Below are 24855 nucleotides of genomic sequence, written 5' to 3' on the forward strand. Positions count from 1 at the left end.
GAGCCTTGAAACTTGAAGTTCACTCCATCAGAATGAATATATCTTGTCTGCTCTCAGAGCTGTGTTTTCACTGTGCAGTTTATAAGTGCAGGTCGATTTTAGTCTGTACAATAACTGGCCTTCAACAAAGAAACTTTACCACAGACAAGAACCTCACTCTGCAGACTGATTTGCATTTATTTTAAAGGAACAGAAACCATTTGATGCCTCAAAGGAAAGAAAAAATATAAATAATATGGCTTAAAGTAAAGCGCTGTAAATCATTTTAATGTGCTTTCAAGTTCATACTTTGGCACTTTGAGAGTGTTACTTTTGGTTTCACGTGACTGCATAACCCAAACAGCAGCAAACAGAGAAAGAGCAGAGGTGTGAGAATTCTTTCTTACAGCGAAGACAAAAGCAAGTGGGTGAAGAGGCCATCACAAAAAAAAAAAATCTCAGAATGACCATTTTCAGACATGAACTCTGGAGAATGTATCCACAATGAGGTCCGGACTGTCTCTAGAGGTTGCCTATCGCATGTGAAAAACATGGCAGGAGATTATCCAGTCCGAAACAACAGAAAAATCCCTGCAGTGTTCAGGCGAGGTAAATTACGCTGCGGAGATCACATATTTTTGTTTACAGCGCCTCGACAAAGGCATCGGTTCTTATCACCGTCAATGTTTGTGTCTGTAATCAACACGCCCACTCGCTCTCACTGAATCCTGTGGAGAATCTCCTGCTGTATTCTCACACACATCTCACTCAAACATCAACCAGAGTTTGGTGTATGTGTGAAAGCAGTTGAAGAAACAGTTATAACCTGTGTACCACATCACCACCTGAACATGTTTTCTGACTGAACAGCTCTTACTCTGTCTGCGTATGTGTAGCTCCAGATCTTGCCGTTGACCCACGCTCTGGAGACCACCCTCTCGTTCTCGTACTCCAGCCGTTCAGACCACTCTCCACGGTGGATGGCTGACAGCAGTCCTCCACCGGAGTAGCTGATGTTCACTTCGGTGTATTTGCTGCTGGGGGACCACACAACGGGCCGGCCCAGCAGATCATACTGGATGTGGAGGGTGAACTTCCTGTGGTCATCGTAGATCTTCCCCACTCTGGTGTTCTGATCAAAGTCTATGGACAGCAGGTTCCTGTTGTGTGCCTGCGAAGAAAAACGGTGAAATGTCAGCCTGTGCGTGGCCACTCTGTAATCACCAACAATTCTAAATAAGGCCACAGAAATGCAAATATAAATGAAGCAGCGTGAAGAGACAAGCAAATATTTCATTAGTTTAGATAAATTAATTGTGACATTTAATGCAAACCAGGTCTGCATAATAGCAATAAATTGCAGAGGCCTGGGGATTGCATATAATTAGCAGACATCAGATAAGATGGCCCATTCTTATGAAATATTCCATTTGTGCAGTGCACTCTCTGTGCAGTGAAAAAAGAGGAGAGGTGTTGCAGTCAGTGTGTGATTTGTGGAAAGTACAGCTAACGGCGACATCATTAATCAACCCGGACATCGAACGTGTTGTGTAGGAACAGGCTGTAGTGCTGTTCAAAGTGCTCCATGGTTTGCCTCAAAAAAAGAAAAAAAGAAAGCAGAAGGAAAATCCACTGAATAGATGTGGGCACATTGCAATTTGAAATGACATTTATTTGCAGTGTTTAAAAGTCAGATTCCACCACTCTGGCTTAACCACGCATACTTCTAGGATGTGGTTGCCGTGATGTAATTTGACCTATTCACACATAGTGTTGGTGTTTTCACTGGTTCCACTGTGTATTCTGTTAACGCATTGTGTTCTTCATGTTGTCCTCAGTTTGGAGGTCCTGATTTTCAATATACTGTGTGTAGGCTTCAGAATATGTTGTAGTATTTTACCCTGAGCCTGCGTTCATAGGTGCTGTAGTTGGTCTTGCTCTGCTCCTTCCTCTGCCTCCACTCGATCAGGCTGGGGGCGTGGTCTCCTGGCAGGCTAATGTTACAGCGGCTGGCCGTTGGACTGAGTCCTCCCCCGACGACCCCCGGGAGGAGGGGCTCCGTGCTGAGAGACAGCTCCATTCCACTAGCCAGCGACACCAGGAACGACCCGTCGGCACTGACTCTGTACGAACTCTGAGCGTGGTCTGGGTGTTGTTCACACACACGCACACACACACACACAAAACCACACGTGCACACAATAATGCAAGTATGCAACACATGAGAAAAGTGTGAAAAAAACATCAGTCACTGTCTCGCAAAAAACAGCCTTGAGAAAAATCAATGAGATACAGCAGCAAACTACATGAATGCAATGAATACACATCTGGACTTTTGTACAATGTGTCTGTTGTGTTTGGATTAATTGCATAAAGTCTGTGATGCTGGTACCCGTTATTATATCTAAAAAACATTTTTTTAAATAATTTAATCAAAAGTGACGAAGAAACCCAGAGACAGACGGAGAGACAGAGCAATAAAAAGAGGACGAGAGAGAGAGATAAAGAAAGAGAGAAAAGCAGGGGTAAGGGAGGGGTGCGCGGCCCTGACAGGTTTTTACACATTGCAAAGGTTTTTCAGAAACAGTTCTTTCATTTCTATATCACTCTGAATAACATTTTACACATGCCAATGAGTTTCAATCATATTTGAAACAATTAAGAAGGTAAAATAGTCATAAATCTATATTTTAATCATAAAACTTAACACAGCTGATAAACTGGACAGTAACTTATTCTCTGCACAATCATAAAATCTCTTTCTATACATGTGGTTATTGTTGCCTCAGAGGCAAGAAAAGAAACACTGACGGAAGTACAGAAAGAGGGGGGGTATTCTAAAATAGGGGCTCATTTCAACTCTTCCCTGGCAGCTCTGTCATACTGTAGCACTGTGCACACGCCGGCCTGTGTGCACGTGTATTTATGTGTGTTGGGGCAGCTTTTCTCTCCCTGCAGTCCTGTCATTGTGACAACGGCTAGAAAGCAATTAAAGGGATGACATGAGAAGAAACTGCTCCCACGAGCGGCTTCTCCACTCCACTCTCATTTTCTCTTCCTCTCATCTCTGCCCTCTTTTCCATTTTTGTTTCTCTTCCCGCGGTCGTTAAGACATTTCACAAGGCTCCGTCTGATCCGTCGCTTCTTTCGTAAATAAAAAAACATAAAGAGCACTTTTGTTTCACTGCCCATTATTCTGGTTATGTAAAGAGGTCATATCGGATCCATATGTGAATTATTTATAGAAATCGATAAATCCGTTTGACGAAGGTGTGAGTCTCCTGCATGTAGGCGTTTAAGTGCAGCCGATGAAGAAGAATAAGAAAAGCACAGGTCATAGTGTCTGACCTGAGCAGAATAACAGCCGCGTTATTGCAGTTTGTCTGTCATAAATGTTTAAATATCGCTATAACCTTACAATCTGCCGTCTTTATACATCTGTGTGTTTGTTGCCTATGGTTCAGTCCCCCCAGATGAGTTATAAACCGCCTTGCAGCATGTTTGTGGTAAGTAGTTGGGGACATGGTGAGGCAATAATATTTTCCTCCATGTCAACCCGTGAATAACCCTGCCCTATGAGGAGGGGAACAAAAAAAGGCACCATGATGCTGTACCTTGTCTGAAGGTGTAGATGGTGTCACTGGCAGACAGATTTGTGCTGGTGATAAAGTTCTCGCGGTTAGATGCCTCAACCTCCACCCGAGACCAGCGCTCCAGGTTGCCGTGGAAACCGCTCACCTCCCCCGTGGGGAGGGTGATGTTGGTCACACGGCCCTCGCTGTTGTACCTTGGAGAATAAACACGAAGACGATGATATACAAGTACAGGCACACACAGATAACTGTCACTCATGGACAAATAAACTCAGCCGTACACACACACACACACACACACACACACACACACACACACACACACACACACACACACACACACACACACACACATCCACGCTCACTATCGCTCTGTTTTTCCCTTCTCATACACAAACCTCCACAACACAGAGTAAGTGTCAACTATGATTTATAAGTGTAATTATCCAGCTGTGGAATTTGACTCAGAGACTGGGTTGGTAGTGGTGAATAATTCAGACAGATGTGTTTGTGTGTGTGTGTGTGTGTGTTCTACGCGTGCAATACTAAATGTGATCAAAGTGTTGCAGAAGTGTCTTTCAGCAAATCAGTCAGCAAAAAAACAAAAGGATAAAACAAGTCTCACCGGCCTTCTACTACAGCGGTGATGCACTTAATACCACCAGATGGCACTCACACGTCACACCGCTTACTCAAGTTCTATTTCACATTCATACACATACACATGCACATTCATGTCATCTCCATGTCCAGGTGACCATTCAGAGTGAAGAAAGTGAAGCACGAATTAAAGAAAAAGTGAAAGAGGCAAAGAAATAAAGACAGAAAATAAGAAATATACGAGAGCACAATAAGCTGAGAAGAAAAGAAAACTTTTAATTTACTCATAAACAGTGGTCCAACTGTTCTCATCACTCTTGGTTGCTAGGAGACCCGTGTTGCCATGGTAGGTGATGTGGGCGATGTCATGGCCTTGGGCTGACACCTTCCTCAGTGTTCCACTGTTGCTAAGAGACAGCCAGTACACCTGTCCGCTAGGTAGCGCCAGCCAGAGAGGCACTCCATGAGCGTCCCTCCTCACCTGGAGCTTGTGGCCGTTGCGACACATCAGCCCAGACAGCAGACCGTCTGTGCCGTAAGAGAAGTTGTACAGGTAGTGGCCAGTGATCAGGTGTTTGGTGAACATGTGGGAGCCATTCTGTCGTGGAAAAGGAAGAGAAGGTGATCAGGATTGTGTTGAAGCAGCCATTTATAAATCCATTATTCAGTTTATGTATATGTTTTTGTTCTCAGTAACCACTGGTATATTTTGGCCTTGGTAGAGCTGTGGTCTGTGCACAACCTGAGACACAGAGCTTGACAAATTAGACATTGTTTGAACGTCTCCTGATTCTACCTGTCCAAAGCATTTTAGGATATTCATGTCACTGCAGCAGCTGCTGACTCAGACTTGTGGTATTAGCTACAAAGTCTTTTCCAAACATAAGGTACAACGGTAAAATGGCTGGACAATGTCTGAGTGAACCCAAGTGAGAATACAGGAGGAAGATTCACAGCAGGCGAGTGGGCGTGTTTACGATCACGTGACGGATGCAAAACTGGAAGAATACAAATATCTCAGGATGAAAAAAAAGGTGCCATACACGTTGAAGACACCGACGAAGATGTTAACTCGGAAAGACAATTAGATTCAAGAGCTTTTGGTGAATAACACCGACAGTGGAGTTCAAATGCTGTCAACAAAAACATGTGACTCCCACCGCAGAATTAACATGTAATATCCTGTCTCCTGCGCGCTGTACTCAGGCATCACCACTCGTCTGAATGTGTGTTAACAAAATGTTATCCCATTCTGATTCTTTGGTTGTAAACCTTCAAAGGACATCAGTGTCCTGACTGTAAAAAAGGGTTAAAGAACAGTAACAGTTTTATTTTAAGGGTATCTGCTAACATGGTAAAGAATATCTTAGCTATCCCAGGTAACATGACGTGTAGAGCACATTCCACATTAACCCATTTTACCGCTCACTCTCAATGATGTCAATATTTAGTAACTACAACCACTTGAGAATCAGTTTGTCTGGCTCAACTTATTTTAAATTAGTTAAATGTAAATTTTAGTCACACAGGCTGAGTCTGAACTTATGAATGAATGTAAATTAATGCATAAAGTGACATAACATTGTTCTCACAAAGATCCTTTCCTCATTCTGACCCTAACTGATGTAACAAGTTGATATTTTATATACAAATACACATTTAAAGGTGCAGTGTGTAAGATTTAGGTGAAAGGGATCTAAAATAATCCTAGTGATGTTTTCACTAGTGTGTTTCATCTAAATTGAATGAATTGTTGTTTTATTTACCCTAGAATGGGCCCTTTATATTTAAATACTTTATATTTACATCAGGAGCGGGTCCTCTGTACGGAAGCCACCATGTTTTTTACAGAATTCCAAACTGGACCTTTTGAGTTTAATGACAACTGAAGGCTACCACAGGTTATCTTTCATGTTTGGAAGGAGGGGGTGAGGTGAGGGGTATTCAGCTGCAATGTGCAACTTCACCACTAGATGTCACTAAATTCTACACACTGAATCTTTAATAGACAGATCTCAGCTGCACAGTGTACCTGACTAAAGAGATAGAGCTCCTGGTCCAGTGGGGAGCTGATCTCCACCAGTCCGGCTGGGCTGGGCTGAGGCTGGTTGGGGCTGACGGCTCTGATCCGGATGTTACCCAGATCAGCAATATAAAGGGTTCCGTTGGGGGCCACGGCCAGAGAGGAGGGGGCTTTGAGACGAGCGTCACGGGCATAGCCTCCATCTCCTGATAAGACATGAGAAGACATTATTTCAATGAGTACAGACCCTTTATCATCAAAATAGCATAAGTGAAGACACCCTGAGTTAAAAAACCCGCTGAGACATACAAATCATTCTTTAGAAGAGGGAAGAAGTCGCAACGAGTGAACACAAGCTTTTACAAAATATGAAGATCCCACGGTGTTGCAGCGTTTATCAGTTTAGCCCAGGACTGACTTGTTGCGATACTGTAGCTTCCCAATGGAGTGGATATAACCACCTTGATAGTGACCTCAGCCTTATCAGACAGCGGTGGTGGGTGACTGAATGCATTCAGATGTCTTTGGTAGCACAGCGGGATAATAGCCGGGTGAAGCCCTTTAGATGCTGTCAGCAGTAGGCCTGGGGCCTCTGATGGGTCTGTGCAGACAGCAGGGTGGCAGTCTATCTCCTGACAGCATGCACATTATGCGTGTGTGTGTGCATGCTCATGTCTGTTTGTATTCGCGGGTGTGTGCTCACATCCGCATATGTACGCATGTTCAAAGACACTGTGTGAGTGTTTATGGTGAAGGGATGGAAACGGAAAGCCTCTGAAGAGAGTAATCATCTGTTAACAGCAAGACATGATTGAAAATATGCAAAGTACAAACCAAGAAAAAGGGATGGTTACAGCCCATTGGCTTGTTGAATATGAGCGACACTTTGCACCATTTTGAATAGAAAAAGAGACTGATTTTTATGAGCAGAATTAAATGATAAAAATCACCTCCTCTGACACTTACAATGAAAGCATGGCCTAACTGTCAAAAGAACATCTGATTATTTGTTCACTTTATTACACTTCAGGTGCCCTTCCATGATACACCAGCCAGTTAAAACCTTCAGCGGCCAGACGAGAGCTCTTTCTTTCGCCAGCTGTTATTTGAATGGACTTGAATGGTTTCTTTCGAGCTGAAATTTAGCTGGAAGTTTTTGCGAAGAAGGAGCCTCACTATGAATACAAATATATCCCCCCCATACACAAGCACTTTCTGCAAACCCACCACGCATCCATTCACAAGTCAAGCTCACTTACTTTTCCATTGTGACATTCAAGATGGTCATTTCCTGTCATAATTTATGAAAACGTCACTCTCCAAAATCTTTTTTTTATTATTTTTCAAGGAGAAACAGCCCTGTTTAGAGATTAAATCTCCATCTGACTTAAATTATTCAGAAAGTGAAGGAAGGAGGAAACGGTGCAGGAGACAGAGAAGATAGAAAAGATTCTGCTCTAGTTCTGTAAATAACATCATTGGCCAGCAGGGACACACACACAGCAAGATTTAATCACTCAATATCAAATGTACTGACAATTTCAATGCATGTAAAGCTTTTAAAATGTCCCTGTTTGTGTCTCCTTCAAATATACATGAGAACCAGGCCAAAGGTGATATGATTACATGTGCGCAATCTTATTAGACATAATTTAATACTCTCACATTGCTTAATCCTGAACTCACAAAACTCATTTGTGTGTGTTCACTTTATTTTTTATTTTTTTCACCTCTTTAGGACCTTTTCCAGCATAAACGCTGATCTTGTCAGGAGCAGTAAACCGAAGCCTGTTCTTAATGAAGCAACATGTAATTTCTGAGGTCATGGGTAAGGTTAGTGTGTGTGTGTGTGCGCGCACGTGTGTCCTGCATGGTGACCCACCAGAGAAGCAGTCACAGTTGGGGTCTATCTTACAGTCACAATCCGTGGGGGCTCCAGAGATAACAGAAATCTCCCCGTTGGTTGATACCTGTGGAGTGTTCAAAAAAAAAAACAAGACGTCACAGACATATATAAAATGCTGGAGGACATCATTGTTGCTGAGAGGATGATGTTCAGCAGCATCCTTTGTTCCGTCTAACCTCCCCAGCAGAAAAAGATAATGATGGCATTTCATAAACACTTGAGCTGAAAAGGCAGAAGAATCATATTAAAAATGAAATGAAAGTAAAAGGACAACACTGTGTTTATCCACCAGTCTTCAACAACAACACACATAATAATAGATTATATCTTAGATGCTTTTTTTAATTTCAGGAAAAACAAACTGTATCTCAAGCATGTATCTCCAGTGTGTGAGAGCATTTCTTGTTTGGCCTGAATGTGCATTTGTGGACTGAGATTTATCTTTAAAACATTAAATTACTGAGACTTCCCCGGTGTGGAGAGTTTTACATGAAGGTAAAAACTGTTACACCAACAATTTAATCTTCCAAGAACGATGATGACTTTTAACTGGCTCAAATGATGCATTGTTGGAATATAAGATTTAGATCCTTCTTTTTATCAACTTTAATTTCCCTTTATTATGGGAGGTTGATTTGCAGTGTGCTTAGTTTAAGTCATTATATATTTTAACTGACTGAATTTGGGTCTTAAAGGAATAGCTTGGAGCTTTGAGGAATACGCTTATTGGATTTCTTGAGTTAGATGAAGTGATTGATACCAACCTCGTGTCTGTATAGAACTTTTAAAGGTCAATAATTAACACACATCTTTTTTTTTTTTATCTCTACAAACACCGTGGTGTAAAAACAATAGATTAAGTGTTAATTAGTGAGATTTATTGTTACCATTGGAGAGAGCCAGGCCAGCTGTTCCCAGTCAGTGTGTTCAGTTAGCCGACTCCCGGCAGTAGCTTCATATTTAACATACAGTCATGGGAGTGGAATCAATCTTCTCATTGGATTCTTGGCAAGGAGATAAATATATGTATTTCCTAATATGGTGAACTTCTCCTTTAAAGTTTAATTCCAGCATCTTATTACACCCTCTAAAACTTCATCTTTCCTCAAAATTACATAATCAAAAGGTTTGTCTTGACAAAACTCCACTTATGGCCCGAAAATGGCTTAAATGTAACATCCTCCTTCTCAGTTCATGACCTAGATCTATAAATATGCTAATGTGACCCCACCCCTGCTCCCCATCTCTCCGCCCTCACAGCTCGCCTGCAGTAGAGGAGCCTTTTCCAGGTACTGAGCCCCACCCACAAGTTGACAGGATTGGTTTCTTAACTTTGTTAAAGCAATGTAGTTTTTAAACCTTAAAGTAACAGCGTCAAAATCTGTTTGAGGACACTCAAACTTGTGTGGGTGTCATTGCCACAGCGCTCCCTGGAGGCCTGGATCTGCACTATGTAACTCTGTGTACCTTGCTGGAATATTCCGACCTACTTTACAGCATACGTCATATAGCAACAACTGGAATCGGAGCTTGCAGCTATCAGCTAGCAATAACAGACAATTAACTAGCCATTCTCAGTGTGGACATCATGGCAGAGCCACCGCAGAAGGACGGGAAGGGGAGGGAAGGATGCAGGACAGATGACGACCTGGCAATGTTGTTATCGGAGAAGTAAGTCATAACTTTTGCTTGTCTGCAACAGTCTTGTGCTGTTCTGTTTGCTTGACATTGATCCGTGTAAGTGAAGTTGTTGCCAGGTAAAACCATTTCGATAGAGGTGCAGCGGCAAGTCAGGCAAACAAGCCTGTCATATTTGTGTAAAATCTCTTCCTTGTCAGTCAATATGGTTCTTTGTATTCTGAAGTTGTTGGTTAACTTCAGATTGTGAACAAATACAAATGTGTACAGCTGCGTGCATGGGAAGGCTAGTGTCTTGAAGACTATTGTCTTGAAATGGATGTGGGCAGCTGCTGGTAACCAGTGAAGGGAGCGGAGGAGCAGAATAATGTGAGTGAACTTCCTGACGGGCAGACCACAGGCGGATAGGCAGCACCACATCCTCCACCCTGACTCTTAACACCGGTGCCCCCCAGGGCTGTGTGCTCAGTCCTCTCCTGTACTCCCTGTTCACGCATGACTGCGTGGCCACCCACAGCTCCAACACCATCATTAAGTTTGCTGATGACACGACCGTCATAGGCCTGATCACCGGCGACGATGAGAAGGCCTACAGAGAGGAGGTCAGAGCCCTGACATCTTGGTGCCAGGACAACAACCTCCATCTCAACGTCAGCAAAACAAAGGAGCTGATCGTGGACTACAGGAAGAGACAAGGAGTAGAACATGCCCCCCTCTCCATCCGAGTCAGCAGCTTCAGGTTCCTCGGGGTCCACATCAGTGATGACCTGACCTGGACCAACCACCACACAGACTCCATCAGGAAGACGGCCAGACAGACGGCCTCTTCTTCCTCCGCAGGCTGCGGAGGCTCAACATGGATGCCAGGATTCTCTGCAATTTCTACAGGTGCACCATAGAGAGCATCCTGACTGGCTGCATCACTGCCTGGTACGGCAGCTGCACCGCCCTGAACCGTAAGGCTTTGCAGAGGGTGGTGAAGTCTGCCCAGCACATCACCAGGACGGAGCTACCATCCATGGAGGACCTCTACACCCAGCGGTGTAGGAAGAAGGCCAACCGGATCATTAAAGATCCCTATCACCCCAGCCATAAACTGTTCTGCCTGCTGCCGTCTGGCCGACGGTACCGCAGCATCCGGGCCCGCACCACCAGGCTCAGAGACAGTTTCATCCCCCAGGCCATAAGACTTTTAAACTCCTCCAATCTGTCATAACTCTGCACCTTAGCATATTTGCACTGTTGCATATTTGCACTATTGCATATTTGCACTATTGCACACGCTTGCACTATTGTTTTTCTTTTTTTTCTTTAGGTGTATATATATATTTTAGATATGTATATTTTATTTAAAATTTTAAATTTTGATTGAGCATTGTTATAAGAGAGCCTGTGACCCAAGCATTTCATTGCAAGCGACTGCTTAATGTTATCGTTGTGCATATGACAATAAACTCTTGAATCTTGAATCTTGAATCTTGAAATCTTAGGTAGGTTGAAGACCAGTCGAGCTGCTGCATTCTGGATGAGCCGGCAGACCAGCCAGGAGGGAGTTGCAGTAGTCAACTATTCCATTATGTCAGAGTAGGAAATCAGTCCTTAACTGGCTAAAAACTGTCAGAGCAATACACATTTGTTCGTCTTGTTCAGTCTCATCAACCTCCATGACGAAGGGAATTGTTTATTCTGTATGTCCTCCAAGACTTAAGAAGAGCCGCAGAGCATTTTTGACTTTCAACACGAGGACAGCGATAAGTAAAACATGTCCACACATTCAAGGAGTGAAGGAAACACAGAATAGAGAATCTTTTTCCAAAGATATCAACCTGATTTAAAAGTCCTGTGGTTTGTCTGCATTAAAGGCTCCAAAGAGGAATATAAAGTTCTTTTAGTTTGCCCTTAGCTGAACACGGACACAACAGAGCTAATTTGGGATGTAATGATTGTAATTTTGATGCACCTCAGAACTCCGACACCATGCATATTCAATAACCCCCCTGCCTCTCTACAAGATTAAAAATAAAATTCAACATATATTGGTTATGCATGTGTTGTCCTTGATGTTATGGCCAAATGATGTGTGTGTGTGTGTGGCAGATAGACGTGCCTGGAACATGAGATCAGACCAACAGCAATGCCAGAGCACTGTCTGAATACTCATTGCAGCCAAGGCACGTTCAAATTTAATAGAGCTTATGATAGCGAACAAACAGACTTTCTGGCTGAACAACATGCAGCTGGTGTCAGTCATTTAAGATGAAATGTAGTGGTTAATTTGTGTCATTTCAAAATATACTGTCAGTGTGTACCTGTGCACAACTTGTTTGTCTTACAAGGGACTCAATGTTCTGTATTTAATTTAGTTTTTTTCTACATCACATTGTGTCTGCATTGTATCAATCTATGAGGCAGTTTTGGAATGTGTTGACTTTACATCAGAAACCACTGAACAAAATCTGCAACACATCATTAATTTTATTTTACGGTTCAGTGTCGCAAAATGGCTTCATTCACTCTCACAGGAGAACCTCCAATTTGCTCGTGAGTACTTTTATAAATTGGAACTTTCATGAATAACTAAAGTCGTACTCAGAAGCAGGAGGATATTTCACTTCTGGTCCTGACTTTCTGTGCCAGTGATTCAGAAATACTTGACAAATATGGGCCCAGAAATATCCAACATAAAATAGGTGTAACAAATACAGTAAAAAGAAAATACTATTTTCACTGCCTTGTCCCACATGGCTTCCCTGTATCCATCAAAAAGGCATCTGAGACATTTTATGTTCCAGTCTGCCTCCACATGGACCCAGCGTGGGACTGCTGACCACAAAGGGACTATTGATTGAATCCAACAGGCAGTGTTGCTATGGTGCTGCTGCCCAAATGCCGCAGGCTTGTGATAACATGCTGTTAGCTAATGGAGCTAATGGACAAAATAATCGCATTTCTTCCAAAAATTAAAACAGGCTTTTGGATTATTTTTGGGATGCAGAGTAAGTTTTGTACGGTGACACAAGAAAGTATTCAGCCACCTTCTCATTTTTCACACTGGATTGTGTTGCAGATTTAATTTCAAATAAATACTCATTAATCCCAACATAATAACCCAATGCCAAAGCTAAAATACGTTTTTGACAATTTATAAAAATTCAAAAACTGAAATCTGTCATGTAGGAAAGTATAAAGACCACTTTGGTGTGGCACTCCAAATGTGCACCCACTTTGCTTCAAGGACCACTTTGCTGCGTTTCAACATTATCTCTATCCCTCTAAATTAGAGATGTATTGTATGGACAACAATAGTCTTTAATGTTCTCTGTCTCTGGGGCTTAGCTTCAAAATCTATTGTTCTTCACTGGTTCTCAAAAGAACTAATGGCTGCCTCTGGGAGTCCAGGGGGTGGGCTGCACAAAATCTGCTGCTTGTATTGCGAACTAACTAAACTTTCAAGATTTTTTTTCAAGATTTTAATATGAGTGCAGAGGATGTTTAGGACAGGGATACTGTTTGTTGGCTGACAGTCAGACTGGGTATTTATTTGAGTAAACAGCTGAAGAGATGCAGAGAGCAGAGAGTCAATCTAGTGGGGAGAGGTCGAGGCTGCAGCTGCATTAGCCTTGTGAAGGGATACGGCCGGAGGGGGCCATCCAGAAACGGAGCTGCCGAGAGCAAACAGTGACTGGTGGGGCCTTTGATCAAATTGCTCTCCGATGCCAAAGGAGACTGAATCATTGTGCAGCCATGAATTTCGGCATGGGCTGTTTTTGTTGAACGCTGTTGCTGATGCTAACCCCCGAGGGAGCCTGTGTGTTCCTTCTTCAAGATCGCAAAGAGAAATTGGAAAAGACAACCAAGACCAGCGGGACCAAGAGGGCAGATGACCATTGAGTGAGTAACCTTGTTTTTGTCATGTAACGCTATGTTTTGGCCCAAAAAGTAATAGCTACAGGCGAGGTTAGGTGATTGACGGCGATGAAGAAAATGGCTTTTTCTCAAGATGTTGGCACTAATTGCATGGTTCCTTGTTACCCACATAAACTGTATAGTATATTTTCACTGGTCTTATTAAAGCATATTTAAGTATCCTGTTGGCTAAAAAGTTGCGTGTGTTGTTACCCTCACTTTTCTGTTGTCATAGCTGAGGTATGTTAAATCAGATACAGTATATGATCAGTGCTAACAACTTACTGATGAATGACCACTTTCTTTCATGTCTTTTGCTCTCTGCAGACGATAGCGTTTGGCTGCCTATCGAGTGGGTCCGACAAGGGCAGATCCTTGGCAAAGTGAACTGCATCATCTCACCTACTTGTGACGTACGCCACACCAGAGCCAGATATCCTTCTCCCAATGGTCAGTGCAGAGGGCATGCTGAAGAGAATGAAGCTCTGGATGAGCTTTGTCCATGTGGTATGAAAGTGTTTGGGGAAAAGGACTGCTAAACTCGTTATGCTGGTAACACTTTTACATTGAATCTTTTTGGGAGTGATCTTAAATTTGTATGATGTGCAAAAGGCTAAACTGGGTTTAATAAGATAATAAGTTGTAACATCTCTGTTTGAATAAAGTTGGTTTGTATAAATATACAAGCTTCAATATGAGAGTGGTGTGTGATGATACTGAGGCAGGGAGACTGATCAGAATTGACTGAACTGCAGCTAAATGCAGAGAAGTCCTTGGAGAAAACAGGCTCCAGAGTGCTGATGACCTGAGGCTGGGGCCACGTATCATCTTTCGAGGTGACGACGACTTGACGCACACAGTCGAGACAATACAGGATTGGCTTTGGGACACGTCTCTGACTGTCCTTGAGACAGGACTTAAACCCCACAGAGCGTCTGTGAAGAGACCTGAAGATGGCAGTTCAGAGACTTCCCATCCAAATTGACATAATCCAAGAGGATCTGACAGAAAGAAATGTATAAACTTCCCCAAATCCAGGTGTTGAGAGCTTTTGGAGACTTATCCCAGAGGACCCAGAGCTGTTAGTGCTGCCAAAGGAGCTTCTACAAAGAATCGGACTACTTTTGTAAATGAGAGATTTCAGATAGTGATATTGTTATACATGTCACACTGTAAGACATTGTGTAGATTACACATTCTGCAGTGTCTTCCTTCACAGCATCTGTGACCACAGCTAACAACATAAACATGGTGCGACACATGATGCGACAAGTAGGAGGGTAAATTTGTGTCATAAGGCCAGATGGGCTACTGGTGTCATTTAGCCTGAAAATCAGACCAATCAGCGAGCACATGTTTATTCGCTCCCGCAGATGGGACTAGCTCCCCTCCCGTTCCGACAGATTTTCATCCGCCCTGAGACAGGTTGGGCCATTCACAACCATTTATCTAAAATGAGGGGGGAAGTATTTTCATTAACAACCAAGATGTCTGCTGCTGAAGTGGAGAAGTCAGTTGAATCCCCTATCATGACAATATTAAAAAACTAGTCAGTAAATTTTCTCTAAAAGATGAACAAACAACTGCCCTTTGTAGAAACGCTACGTCACACATTTTGTTTCATCCAATTACATCTACAGGTGTTTTGGTCTGTGAGTGTTGATCACACCCTTGTAAATCAAATAAGAAGTGAGACATTTACAAATGCTAATTAATGTAGTGATGCCAGGGTAGGTGTCATTTACAATTTAGGTGTTTTTCCTTTATTTTGCCAGATATACTGATTAAGATTATTAATAGAGGCAAGCCGGGATTTATAAATCTATACTGAAACTTTAAAGAGAGGGACACAGTAGCAGATTTTGGAACTTGCAGTGGAATTCAATATGATGTAGAGTAGTAGAATAGAGCAATATTTTGGATAACAAAATCTTCTTTTCATTAATATAATTCAAAACAACATGGATAACATTTCAACATTAAAAATATGTTAAAACATGGCAACCTCATGGTTGGGATGATATTAGATTATTTTCATTTTAATGTATTAAATCAATCATTGGTAGCATATCTTGCTTAAGATACGCTGAACTGTGTGTGTGTGGTATAGTTAGTGACAGTGACCTGCTGGATGCGGTTGATGCGTCGCTCATCCGTCTCTGCGATGAACAGTGTGCCCAGGTGGGACAGAGCGATGGCTTTGGCAGCCTCCAGGGTGGCGCGCACTGCTGCCCGGCTCACCAGGTGGTGGTCAATACCTGGAACCTGGCAGTGGATGGGACGTCCCGCCACAATACGTACTTGAAGAATTTCTGACACCTAAAGAAATACATTATCATGTATTAGCTATGAAAAAGTAAGCCAGAAAAGTAATATCAGCTGTGGTTCCTTAAATAACTGAACTGAACTCAAAAGCACAGAATAAGCAACGTAAAAGGCAAAGTATATAGAGATAGACAATATGTCTCCACTTCCTCCCACTGCGTTTTTATAACATCGAATAAAAAGTTAAAACCACCAAAAGTTTGCACTTGTGCATCCATCAATGTAATCAGAACTTTTAAAATGAAAACATCTTGAGAAAAAAATATGTACTTTTTAGTTTTGTCTATGTCCCATCCGGTAACATAGAGGAGGCATGATTTATTAACCAATACTGCAGCCAGCCACCAGGTGGCGATTGAAACACTTAGTCTTCACTTTAAGGGGCACGCCATGTTGTTCGTCTTTATATTGAGTCCATGGTCAAAAGAATCAGCAATTGACTTTTTCTTTTTGAATCAGTGCTTCACACTATAGGAGCTCTTAGCCTGCACAATCTAATGACTCATTTTTTTTAAGATTCGCACTCAAACAGGTAATTAGAAAACATTCTTGTATCTTACGCAAAACCTGAGGGTAAAAAAACATGTTATTTATTTAATAAAGTGCAGTTTTACTCTCTTTTATGTTAGCAGCAGCACTCGCTCTTAATGCACCTAATGTGACAGCAGTGCAGTTTGCAAGAATTATTCCATAACCCTTTTTTTCCTCTGTTACATATTGAGCAAGTGTCTCGACATAACCTTGAATGTGAAAGAGGTTTAGAATTCATTGACTGACAAATATGTGAGACTTTTTCTTTACCTGTAGGACAATGTTGTTGTCCAGGATGTAGAGGGAGTTGTCCAGTGGGTTGATGGCCAGGTCTGTTGGCCACTCTAGACGTACCTGTGGAAGGACACACACACACACACACACAACATATACACAGTAAGGGTAATGAGAACAAAAGAACAAGAAACCCTTGGTGGCGATCGCCCACAAGAGTCAGTTACAGGTGATACAAATAATATCTTCTTAATAACATAGCATTAGGCCTCCTGACCCTCCCTGCACATGCAAAGGTCAGCAGCGGGCAGGGAGCCTACCCCGTGTTTATTCAAGACTCACGCTGCCTCGCCTCGGCAATGGTCCAAATGTCAGCCAATAACCATGATCACCGCCTGCTCAAATAGCACATGCTGCCTGCTAACACCGTGGGGGTCAAAGACAGACAACGCTGCACAGCCACACACTTCCCACACACAAACACTCAAACTGTGAGCTGCGTCAGCTGCGGAGACGAAGCGGAGTGTCTGAGGGATCAGTGAGGTGATTGATGACTCTGAGGATGAATTGGTAAATAAATGGATCATGTTAAATTGCCACTGACATGTCCAATTATAGGCTCTGTCAAATGAGAGAGAAGAGGGTTCGCTCCGAAATCCCATTTTAAGAGGTAGAGAGATTCATCAAGCAGGACTCACCCTGTCCTTAGCCAAAGAGGACAGACATCAAATCTCCCCTGCTCATTGATATTGAACTTTGCAGTGATGCCAGGCAATAACTTTTACAAGTTAATTTCAGCTGTACACAGAGCTGGGTCTGCTGAATTTAAAGTCAAACTCATTCAAATTAACTTTGTCTATAACATATATATTCTGGCAGTTGCTTTTGATTCAGTACTTGTTGAAAATTAGATTTTCTTTAGTGTTTTGCACTGAAAGTGCCCCCTCCTATATTACTATTGATACTGGTAAATAGATCGATGCAGTACCTGTGTGGGTGGACACAAATGGTGGGAGAAGTATTGGAATCCTTTACTTCAGTAAAAGTAGGGATACCACACTGTAACTGTGAAGCATCAGAGGGGAGATGCATACCATGCATGCACATTGTTTAAAGGCTTGGTTATATAGAGTATATAGACTATATTTTTTCCACCATAGTGACCATTGGTAGCACCAGGAGAAATCCTGCCCGCGCCTATTGGCCGTTAAAAAATCCATAAAGTTTTTACCATCCTCCGTAGGCAGATACAATTCAGCATACAGTAAGCTCAGTAGATAACACGTTTTACTGTGCATGATCAAGCAGAATGCATACAGTTCTCAGCAGGCGGACTAACCTCAGTGTAATAGTAAAAATAAATAAAATAAATATGCCTTTTCAAGTATATTGCATTGAAAATCTTACTTTTGAAAATGGAAGAGAGATACTCAAAAGTAAAAGCACTCATTGTGTAAATGGATTCTGTCCATATATAAATATTATTAATACAAGTAGCACAAAATTGAAAAGATTAGGGCAGGTATATACTCAAATACACTATTTGATGAAATACACTGTTGGACAACAAAAGTAGTTGAGAATTTCACTTTAACTCCAGTGCCAACACAGCCAGTTTATCAGCTCAACAATGTTTTGGCTGTTGATGAGCACCATCTGTGATGTGAGCACTGTGTATGTTACTTCATGACTCCGTATGTCAGTTATGCTATCCTGATTCCAATCACAGGGTAATGTGCGCAGGGCTGTGGTTACAGTCTGGTCATCTTTGGTTTCATGAGAGAGAGTCAGCTAACACCAGCTATCTGCTCTGTATACAGGAGAGTGCAGTGCTGCAGATGATTTAGAAGGTGTTAAAATAATCAAGGATGCATTGATTCCCAAGTTGTCGTCATCAAACCCTTATGACACAGACATGTAATTTTGGCTTGATAATTTACTAATTTAACTAACTCTAAACTGTAACTGGTACAAAGGAAAACAAATGCAACCAAATATATAGAACTTGAATTAAGAAAATACATATTTTTTACATGAATTGTACACATAAATACACATATTTTATGCAGTGTTAATTCTGTCAATTTAAAGTTTCTATATTGGTGCATTGGCAAACATAAACCCTGCCACAATACATTGATGAAAAGCTCATATCGGCCAATTCTCATTGGCAAACCAATAAATGGGTTGGACTCTGAACTTAACAGCACAATGGGTCCTTACAAATGTTTATTGTAGCAATGGGATTAATGGCTATAACATTGTTGGCAGCTAACAGTAGTGTGTGGGCGAGAGAAAACAAAACTGAATATATATTGTATCATCGTTCATAGGATATTGAGCATCAAAGTTGAAGGTTAGATGCTGTTTCCATATATTTGTCCAGGAGCGGTTTTATTCATAATTGTGAAACTGTAGCAGCAGTTTTATATCAGTTTATTCGAGTGGGAAGTAAGAAAAATTGCAGATCAACTCAACAAAAACTTATTAATTCATTTAGCATAAATACCTGCAGTGATTTTTGTGTAGCTGTAGTTGCAGAGGTCTCCAACCACACTGAGGTTAAAGCAGTTTATAAGAACAAACAGATGGAGGTTGAATGCGATTGGACGCGATCAGCTGCCCTGCGGTGTCCAATAACTAACAACCAGAGAGGAACTATGAGGTAACCTGGGTCCCTTTAAAGGCGCATAAGAGCACCGCTGGGAATTCACCTGAGCGGAACACACATATTCACATTCACACGCATACACCGGTGCCTCCATCCCGATGTGTGGGCAGAGATCCCTCTATAGAGCCGGCGGTTCATCTATAATTCATCCTCTGCTCTAATAGGGCTGATATAAGTCAGCAGTGTGATCTGAAGACTGGCTGATCAAATCTGTGCAGTGGCTCTCTTTGGTCTTTTTGCGTGCTCTCTCTCTCTCCTGGAAACACTCACCTTTACAAAGTCAGAGGTTTCTTTAGAAGAGGCCAGGCGATTTAGATTTGCACAACTATCACTGAGTGCAAGACAACAATAAATACTTAATTTGTGACCAGTCTTATTTTTGATTAAATTACTAAATAATAATAATAATAATAATAATAATAATAAATTGTTTTAACAACACTTAAATGTGAAAGATAAAAACTATTTCAGCGCAAAACGTGGCTTTAATGTCCTACCAGTGTCAGCTGCATTATTAGCTTACCTGGTTGATGTCCATGCGTGCATCACAGCTTAGCGGCTGCGTCGACATCAGTCCATTCGAGCCAATCACAGTGGAGAGCAAACCCCTCTCATTAATCTTCTGAATGGTGGTGCCATCAACGAAGTAGACAACGCCTCTTTTATCCACTGCAATACCTGGCCGGGTGAGAGTGAGAGAGGCAGAATGAGCTTTTGGAGATGACAGAGAGTAGGAGTGGGGGGTAAGAGAACAAAAAGGGAAAAAGGGAAAAAAAGGTGAAAGAGAGTCTGAGAGCGAGAAGAGAAGAGGAGGAGAAGAAGTGGAGAGGAGTGAGTAAGGAGAGAAGTAGAGTGGAGAGAGGAGAGGGCTTCGGAGAGGCATCCAACTCAGTTAGACATTCAGCTCAGCGAGCGGCTGTCTTATCAAAGGCACTGCACCACAGAAATGTAATTATATTTCCATTCCAGAGCCCACTAAAGGGATTAGAACAATGCAACTGGAGGAAGAAGTTATTTGTCACATTAGATGTGAGCAGGGTGCCGCAGTGAACTTTTGACATTTGACGTGTGTGTAAATGTACATTATAAATGTGCTTCCATGGATGTGCATGTGCATATACTCCTGTCTGTATTTGCACAGCACATGTGAACACGTGCATAGCGACGTTTTTTTTTGCTGCTATGAACGGAGTACACTTGAACTCTCCTTGCAGTGGAGGCTCTGCTGCAGACGGTGAGCAGAAGAGTCGGGGAGTAAAGGTATTAAAGGTCAGGGCAGACGATGAATCATCTGTTATGGATGAGGAGCGACCTTCATCCCCACCTCATCTCCATACAGAGAAAAGCCCTTCGACTCAACTCCTCAGCAATAATATTCCACGGCTCAGCCCTCACCTCTCATACTGCATGCTGGCAATCCACCTTGATTGCTCCCTCTTAGCATCTGTGACAATAAGCCATATTTCAGTATTCCTACCTGCCACCTCCGATGCCTGTGGGCTCACGACAGCGCCATTTAAAATGCATTTTGTTTATGGTCTATCATTACGTCACAGCAACTTTATGTATAACTTGCCACGACTTAATGATAAACCATAAACTAAATTGCACACCGATCAGCCTAGACATTAAACAGCTAACTGGTTTTGTATGTCCCTTTATCTCAAGCATGCCTCAAGGGACTTAATGGAGATAAAGCCTACTTATATCCAACCAAGCATCAATCAATCAAAGAACTGAAGGCTGCAATAAAATACAATCTGCAACAAAAGACACCATCAAATACGACATGACTCACAATTGCATGGTGGAAAAGCCCAAAATTCACTTTGCTTTCACTCTGTTTTGTTCTCCTCCGACTCCTGAGGGAAATATCTGGCTCTTTCAAAGGTTAAATGCTCCACTAACTAGTAACTTACTTTGTTTGGCTGCCAATTGTTTCTCAGAGGGTCGTGTGCAGTTGGGTGTATTATAGCTTTTGTGCTGAGAAACAGGTAAATTAGGTGCATGTGAACCGAAGTAGTAAAGCTGTGGGTCATAAATCCAAAATAAGACGAATGAAAGCAAAAAGAGACATTAACTTAAGCTAAAAAGGAATATTGCAATATCCCAGAGCCCAAGGTAACATCTTCAAATTGTTGATTGATGTTTTTTTTCAAACAAGAGTCCATAATAAAAAGATTCATAATATGAAAGAGAGGAAACCAGTGGAGAAGCTGGAACCAGTGGTATTTGATATTTTTGTCATATAATGAATTACACTGGCCATAAATGTTGTTCATTAAATTTCTGTTGGTTGACTGAATTTTAATTCTAGATATAGCAGGTCTGGCTGCCTTCCCGACACGGCCCACATTAGAGAAAGAAATATAGTTCTGAAAAAGATTCAGAGATATGATCACGCTGAAGTGCCAGCACATCATAATAGAAATGGACAAGATATGGCTCCATCTACTCCTCTCTCATTCACGCATCCGGCCCCATTTCCCTTGATTTTTTTTCTAATTCTGTCAGTCGTTCTCCTTTCAAACTCTGTCACACTGGATTATGTGGGGATGTGTCTGCGCTCACTCTCTAAGCCCAGGATAAAAATCCCTGCTGCGCTTTTTCACCAGGAAGCAATACGGGCCTCATCCTCCTTGACATACAATAGCTTTCTTTACAGGTGGTTTAATTCAACATGTGCACAGAAGCCCGCACGGACGAACATGCAAACCTGGTGCGCCGCCACACACCACAACCACATTCGCAAATGTCCTCAAACTGAGCAACCCTGGGGCGACCCTGGGAGTCATAAATCTTGCAGGTGGAGAGGAGAGGTGGGCAGGGGGAGGGCCAGGGTCAGTGTGTTTCCTCCAGAGGCCAGAAGGTGAACTGCAGAGCACTCCCTCCTGGCCCTTTCATCATCCCTCTGACACAGACAGATTACACCGCCCCACAACACCTCTGCCACCAACTAACACCCTTCCTCTCCTCTACCGACTTCCCTTTGCTCTCCAACCTCTCTAACTTGATCCTCTTCTTCTTCTCTCTTACTTTTCTCTCTCCCTTGTTTTTTTTCTCCTTGTTGTCCTTTGCTTTCTTTTTCGCCGCACTCCCCGTGTCTTGCGAGTGCTAATCAAATCAGTGGCCTTTGACCCTTCGGTAATGTCTGGGCACCGGCTCCCTCTGTTCGGCCCATTCTTTATTCTTTCTCGCATTCCTCTCGGCCTTGCCATTTCTCCTCCTGTCATCTAGCATTATGCAGGAGGGACGTCTCAACCCCCAGCGCGGTCCGAACCTACTTAGATCTGAAATTCAGCACATTCTCCTCTGCTCTCGCGCCATCCTCGGATCCTTCCTCCTCTCCTTTCACTTTCCCATCCATTCCTCCTCCCAGCACCCTAAACCTGTCCCTGATCTTAGAGCTCATAAATCCTGCACAAGGACACAATGAGGCAGCCAGGGCTCTCTCTCAATACTGATTTCTGCTCTCTCTCTCCCTCTCTGTCCCTGGATATTAGTCTTTCTTCTCCTATGCCTCACTTCCATTGACTTCCATCCTAATTTTCTCTCTATTCTCTCTTTCTTCCTTTTGTTTGTGGGTTTCTGACACCCTCAGTGTGCATGCTCAGAATCTGCATGTCTTATATTCACAGAAGCAGCTTCTAAATAGCTGCCAATCTACTATCAACAATAAATACAGGACTCGACTGACTTATTCATCCCCACACAGGCACACAATAACGGGTAACGACTGCTATTATTGCTTTCCATTGGCAAAAGGATTTACGCCAGCTTATGTGTTGTTTAAGAGTATTTTGCCATGTTTATTGAAAAGGCGGCAGATTAGTCCACATTCTCCTTGTCAGGAGCTGGATTTCCTGCTGTTGTGAGTAAAGCTGTGCGCTGCTTTAATAGTCGCATGCTACGGCTCCTCCATATAGCCAATGGACACTCACAGACATCAAAAGATTTACCGTTTCCCCCTGGATGGAACTGGCACTCCGATAGTCATGTTTAGAAGCTGGCAGACACACCAGTGGAGAAGTAATTGAGATAAATCTCAACTCTAGAGGGGGATGGACGTTTGGCTATAGTTGGGACCGGATTTTATCATAAAAGAAAAGTGAATTAGAGTTGCACTGACCTTGGAAAAGCAGAGGGAGGGGAGAGGAGTGAAGGAGAGGATGATACAGTGATGCTATTCACATTCAGCTCAGAAAGAGGCGAAAACACAGCCAAAGAGAAAAGAAAAAAAGACAGACAGCAGGGTGGGAAAGAGGAGCGAGGTGGTGATGAGACAAAGGGACATGATGAAGAATTGCTGCAATTAACCATTACAGGCCAGTTACTCTAAATCAAACAATCTCTTTGTTGTCTGTCCTTGTCAAATGAATATCTGATATAACGCCACCCTGTGGCATTGCAACACAATGCAATCTCATTATTGCCTTAAAGAAGTGTCTAAAAGACCATCAGTGTTGATTACAGCTATTCGAAGAGAAGGAGCCACTTGGGATCCTCCGAGAGAGGTGAGGAAAGGTTGAAGGTGAGAAATGAGAAGAAGTGAGAACAACTAATTATAAGATAAGCTGTGGATGTTTGTATCGTATACAGCAGTGATAGCAGACAGCTCTGTTGGTATACAGTAGCATGAGGATGTGGTGCTTATGTGTAGCGCATACTGACTGCTAACACCTGAGCCCTCAAGAGCGCAGCTTCCTGGTGTTGTTCAAGTTCCCCCTACTACAGTACTTTCACCCTTCAAATGTTGACAGCAAAGCTGCTGAAACAGCTGCCTCTATGGATGAAAGCAAGAAGAATTGTAAAATTGTGTCGAAAACAAACACATCATTGCCTGTCAGCGTGTGGAGCAGCCACCTCAGTGCAAAATAACCACATTTTTAAAGGATGTATGGATGTAGGAGAAAGCATTATGTTTGTGTGAGCATGTAGGAAAGTTGCATGTATGCGCAGAATCTTTCACATGCACACAACCAGAGCGTGCGCGCACCCACCCACCCACCCACCCACCCACACACACACACACACACACACACACACACACACACACACACACACACACACACACACACACACACACACACACACACACACACGTCTTAGACTGCCAACAGCCTAAGGAATAAGTCATTCAATCTACTCTAACATATCCCCAGACTCAGTGGGTGTTAACGCTGTGGACTGACATATTATTACAGCATCTAAATTATGCTAGCTGTAGCTGATTATAGCCTACGGTATTTCTGTACAAAGTAACTCTGTGTGACCGACAAGTGAATGCAGACAAATGGGCAGTTTCACCTGCACAGCTGGCCCCTGTGAGGAAGTCTGGCTATAAATAAAGTAGGCCACATTAGCTGGGCAAAGCCGGGAGGGTTCACTAACTGCGGAAGTCCAACTGTAAGTGAAAGTGAATAACACACCGTTTCAGTTTCTTCAGCTG

General features: G+C 42.6%; 1 protein-coding gene across 1 annotated transcript in view; it reads right to left on the reverse strand.

Annotated features, from left to right (window-relative positions):
* tenm1 (teneurin transmembrane protein 1) overlaps window positions 1-24855 on the reverse strand; it is a 180259-nt gene that overhangs the window by 9631 nt on the left and 145773 nt on the right. Inside the window, exons 23-31 of the mRNA XM_035162292.2 lie at window positions 19930-20084; window positions 16772-16855; window positions 15770-15964; window positions 8078-8165; window positions 6205-6401; window positions 4457-4770; window positions 3594-3766; window positions 1880-2124; window positions 857-1150 (exon numbers count right to left, since the gene is read on the reverse strand). Of these exons, the coding sequence (XP_035018183.2) occupies window positions 857-1150; window positions 1880-2124; window positions 3594-3766; window positions 4457-4770; window positions 6205-6401; window positions 8078-8165; window positions 15770-15964; window positions 16772-16855; window positions 19930-20084 (1745 nt within the window). The remainder of the gene's footprint in view (window positions 1-856; window positions 1151-1879; window positions 2125-3593; window positions 3767-4456; window positions 4771-6204; window positions 6402-8077; window positions 8166-15769; window positions 15965-16771; window positions 16856-19929; window positions 20085-24855) is intronic.

Source organism: Hippoglossus stenolepis, chromosome 7, assembly GCF_022539355.2.
Source record: "Hippoglossus stenolepis isolate QCI-W04-F060 chromosome 7, HSTE1.2, whole genome shotgun sequence".
NCBI lineage: Eukaryota > Metazoa > Chordata > Actinopteri > Pleuronectiformes > Pleuronectidae > Hippoglossus > Hippoglossus stenolepis.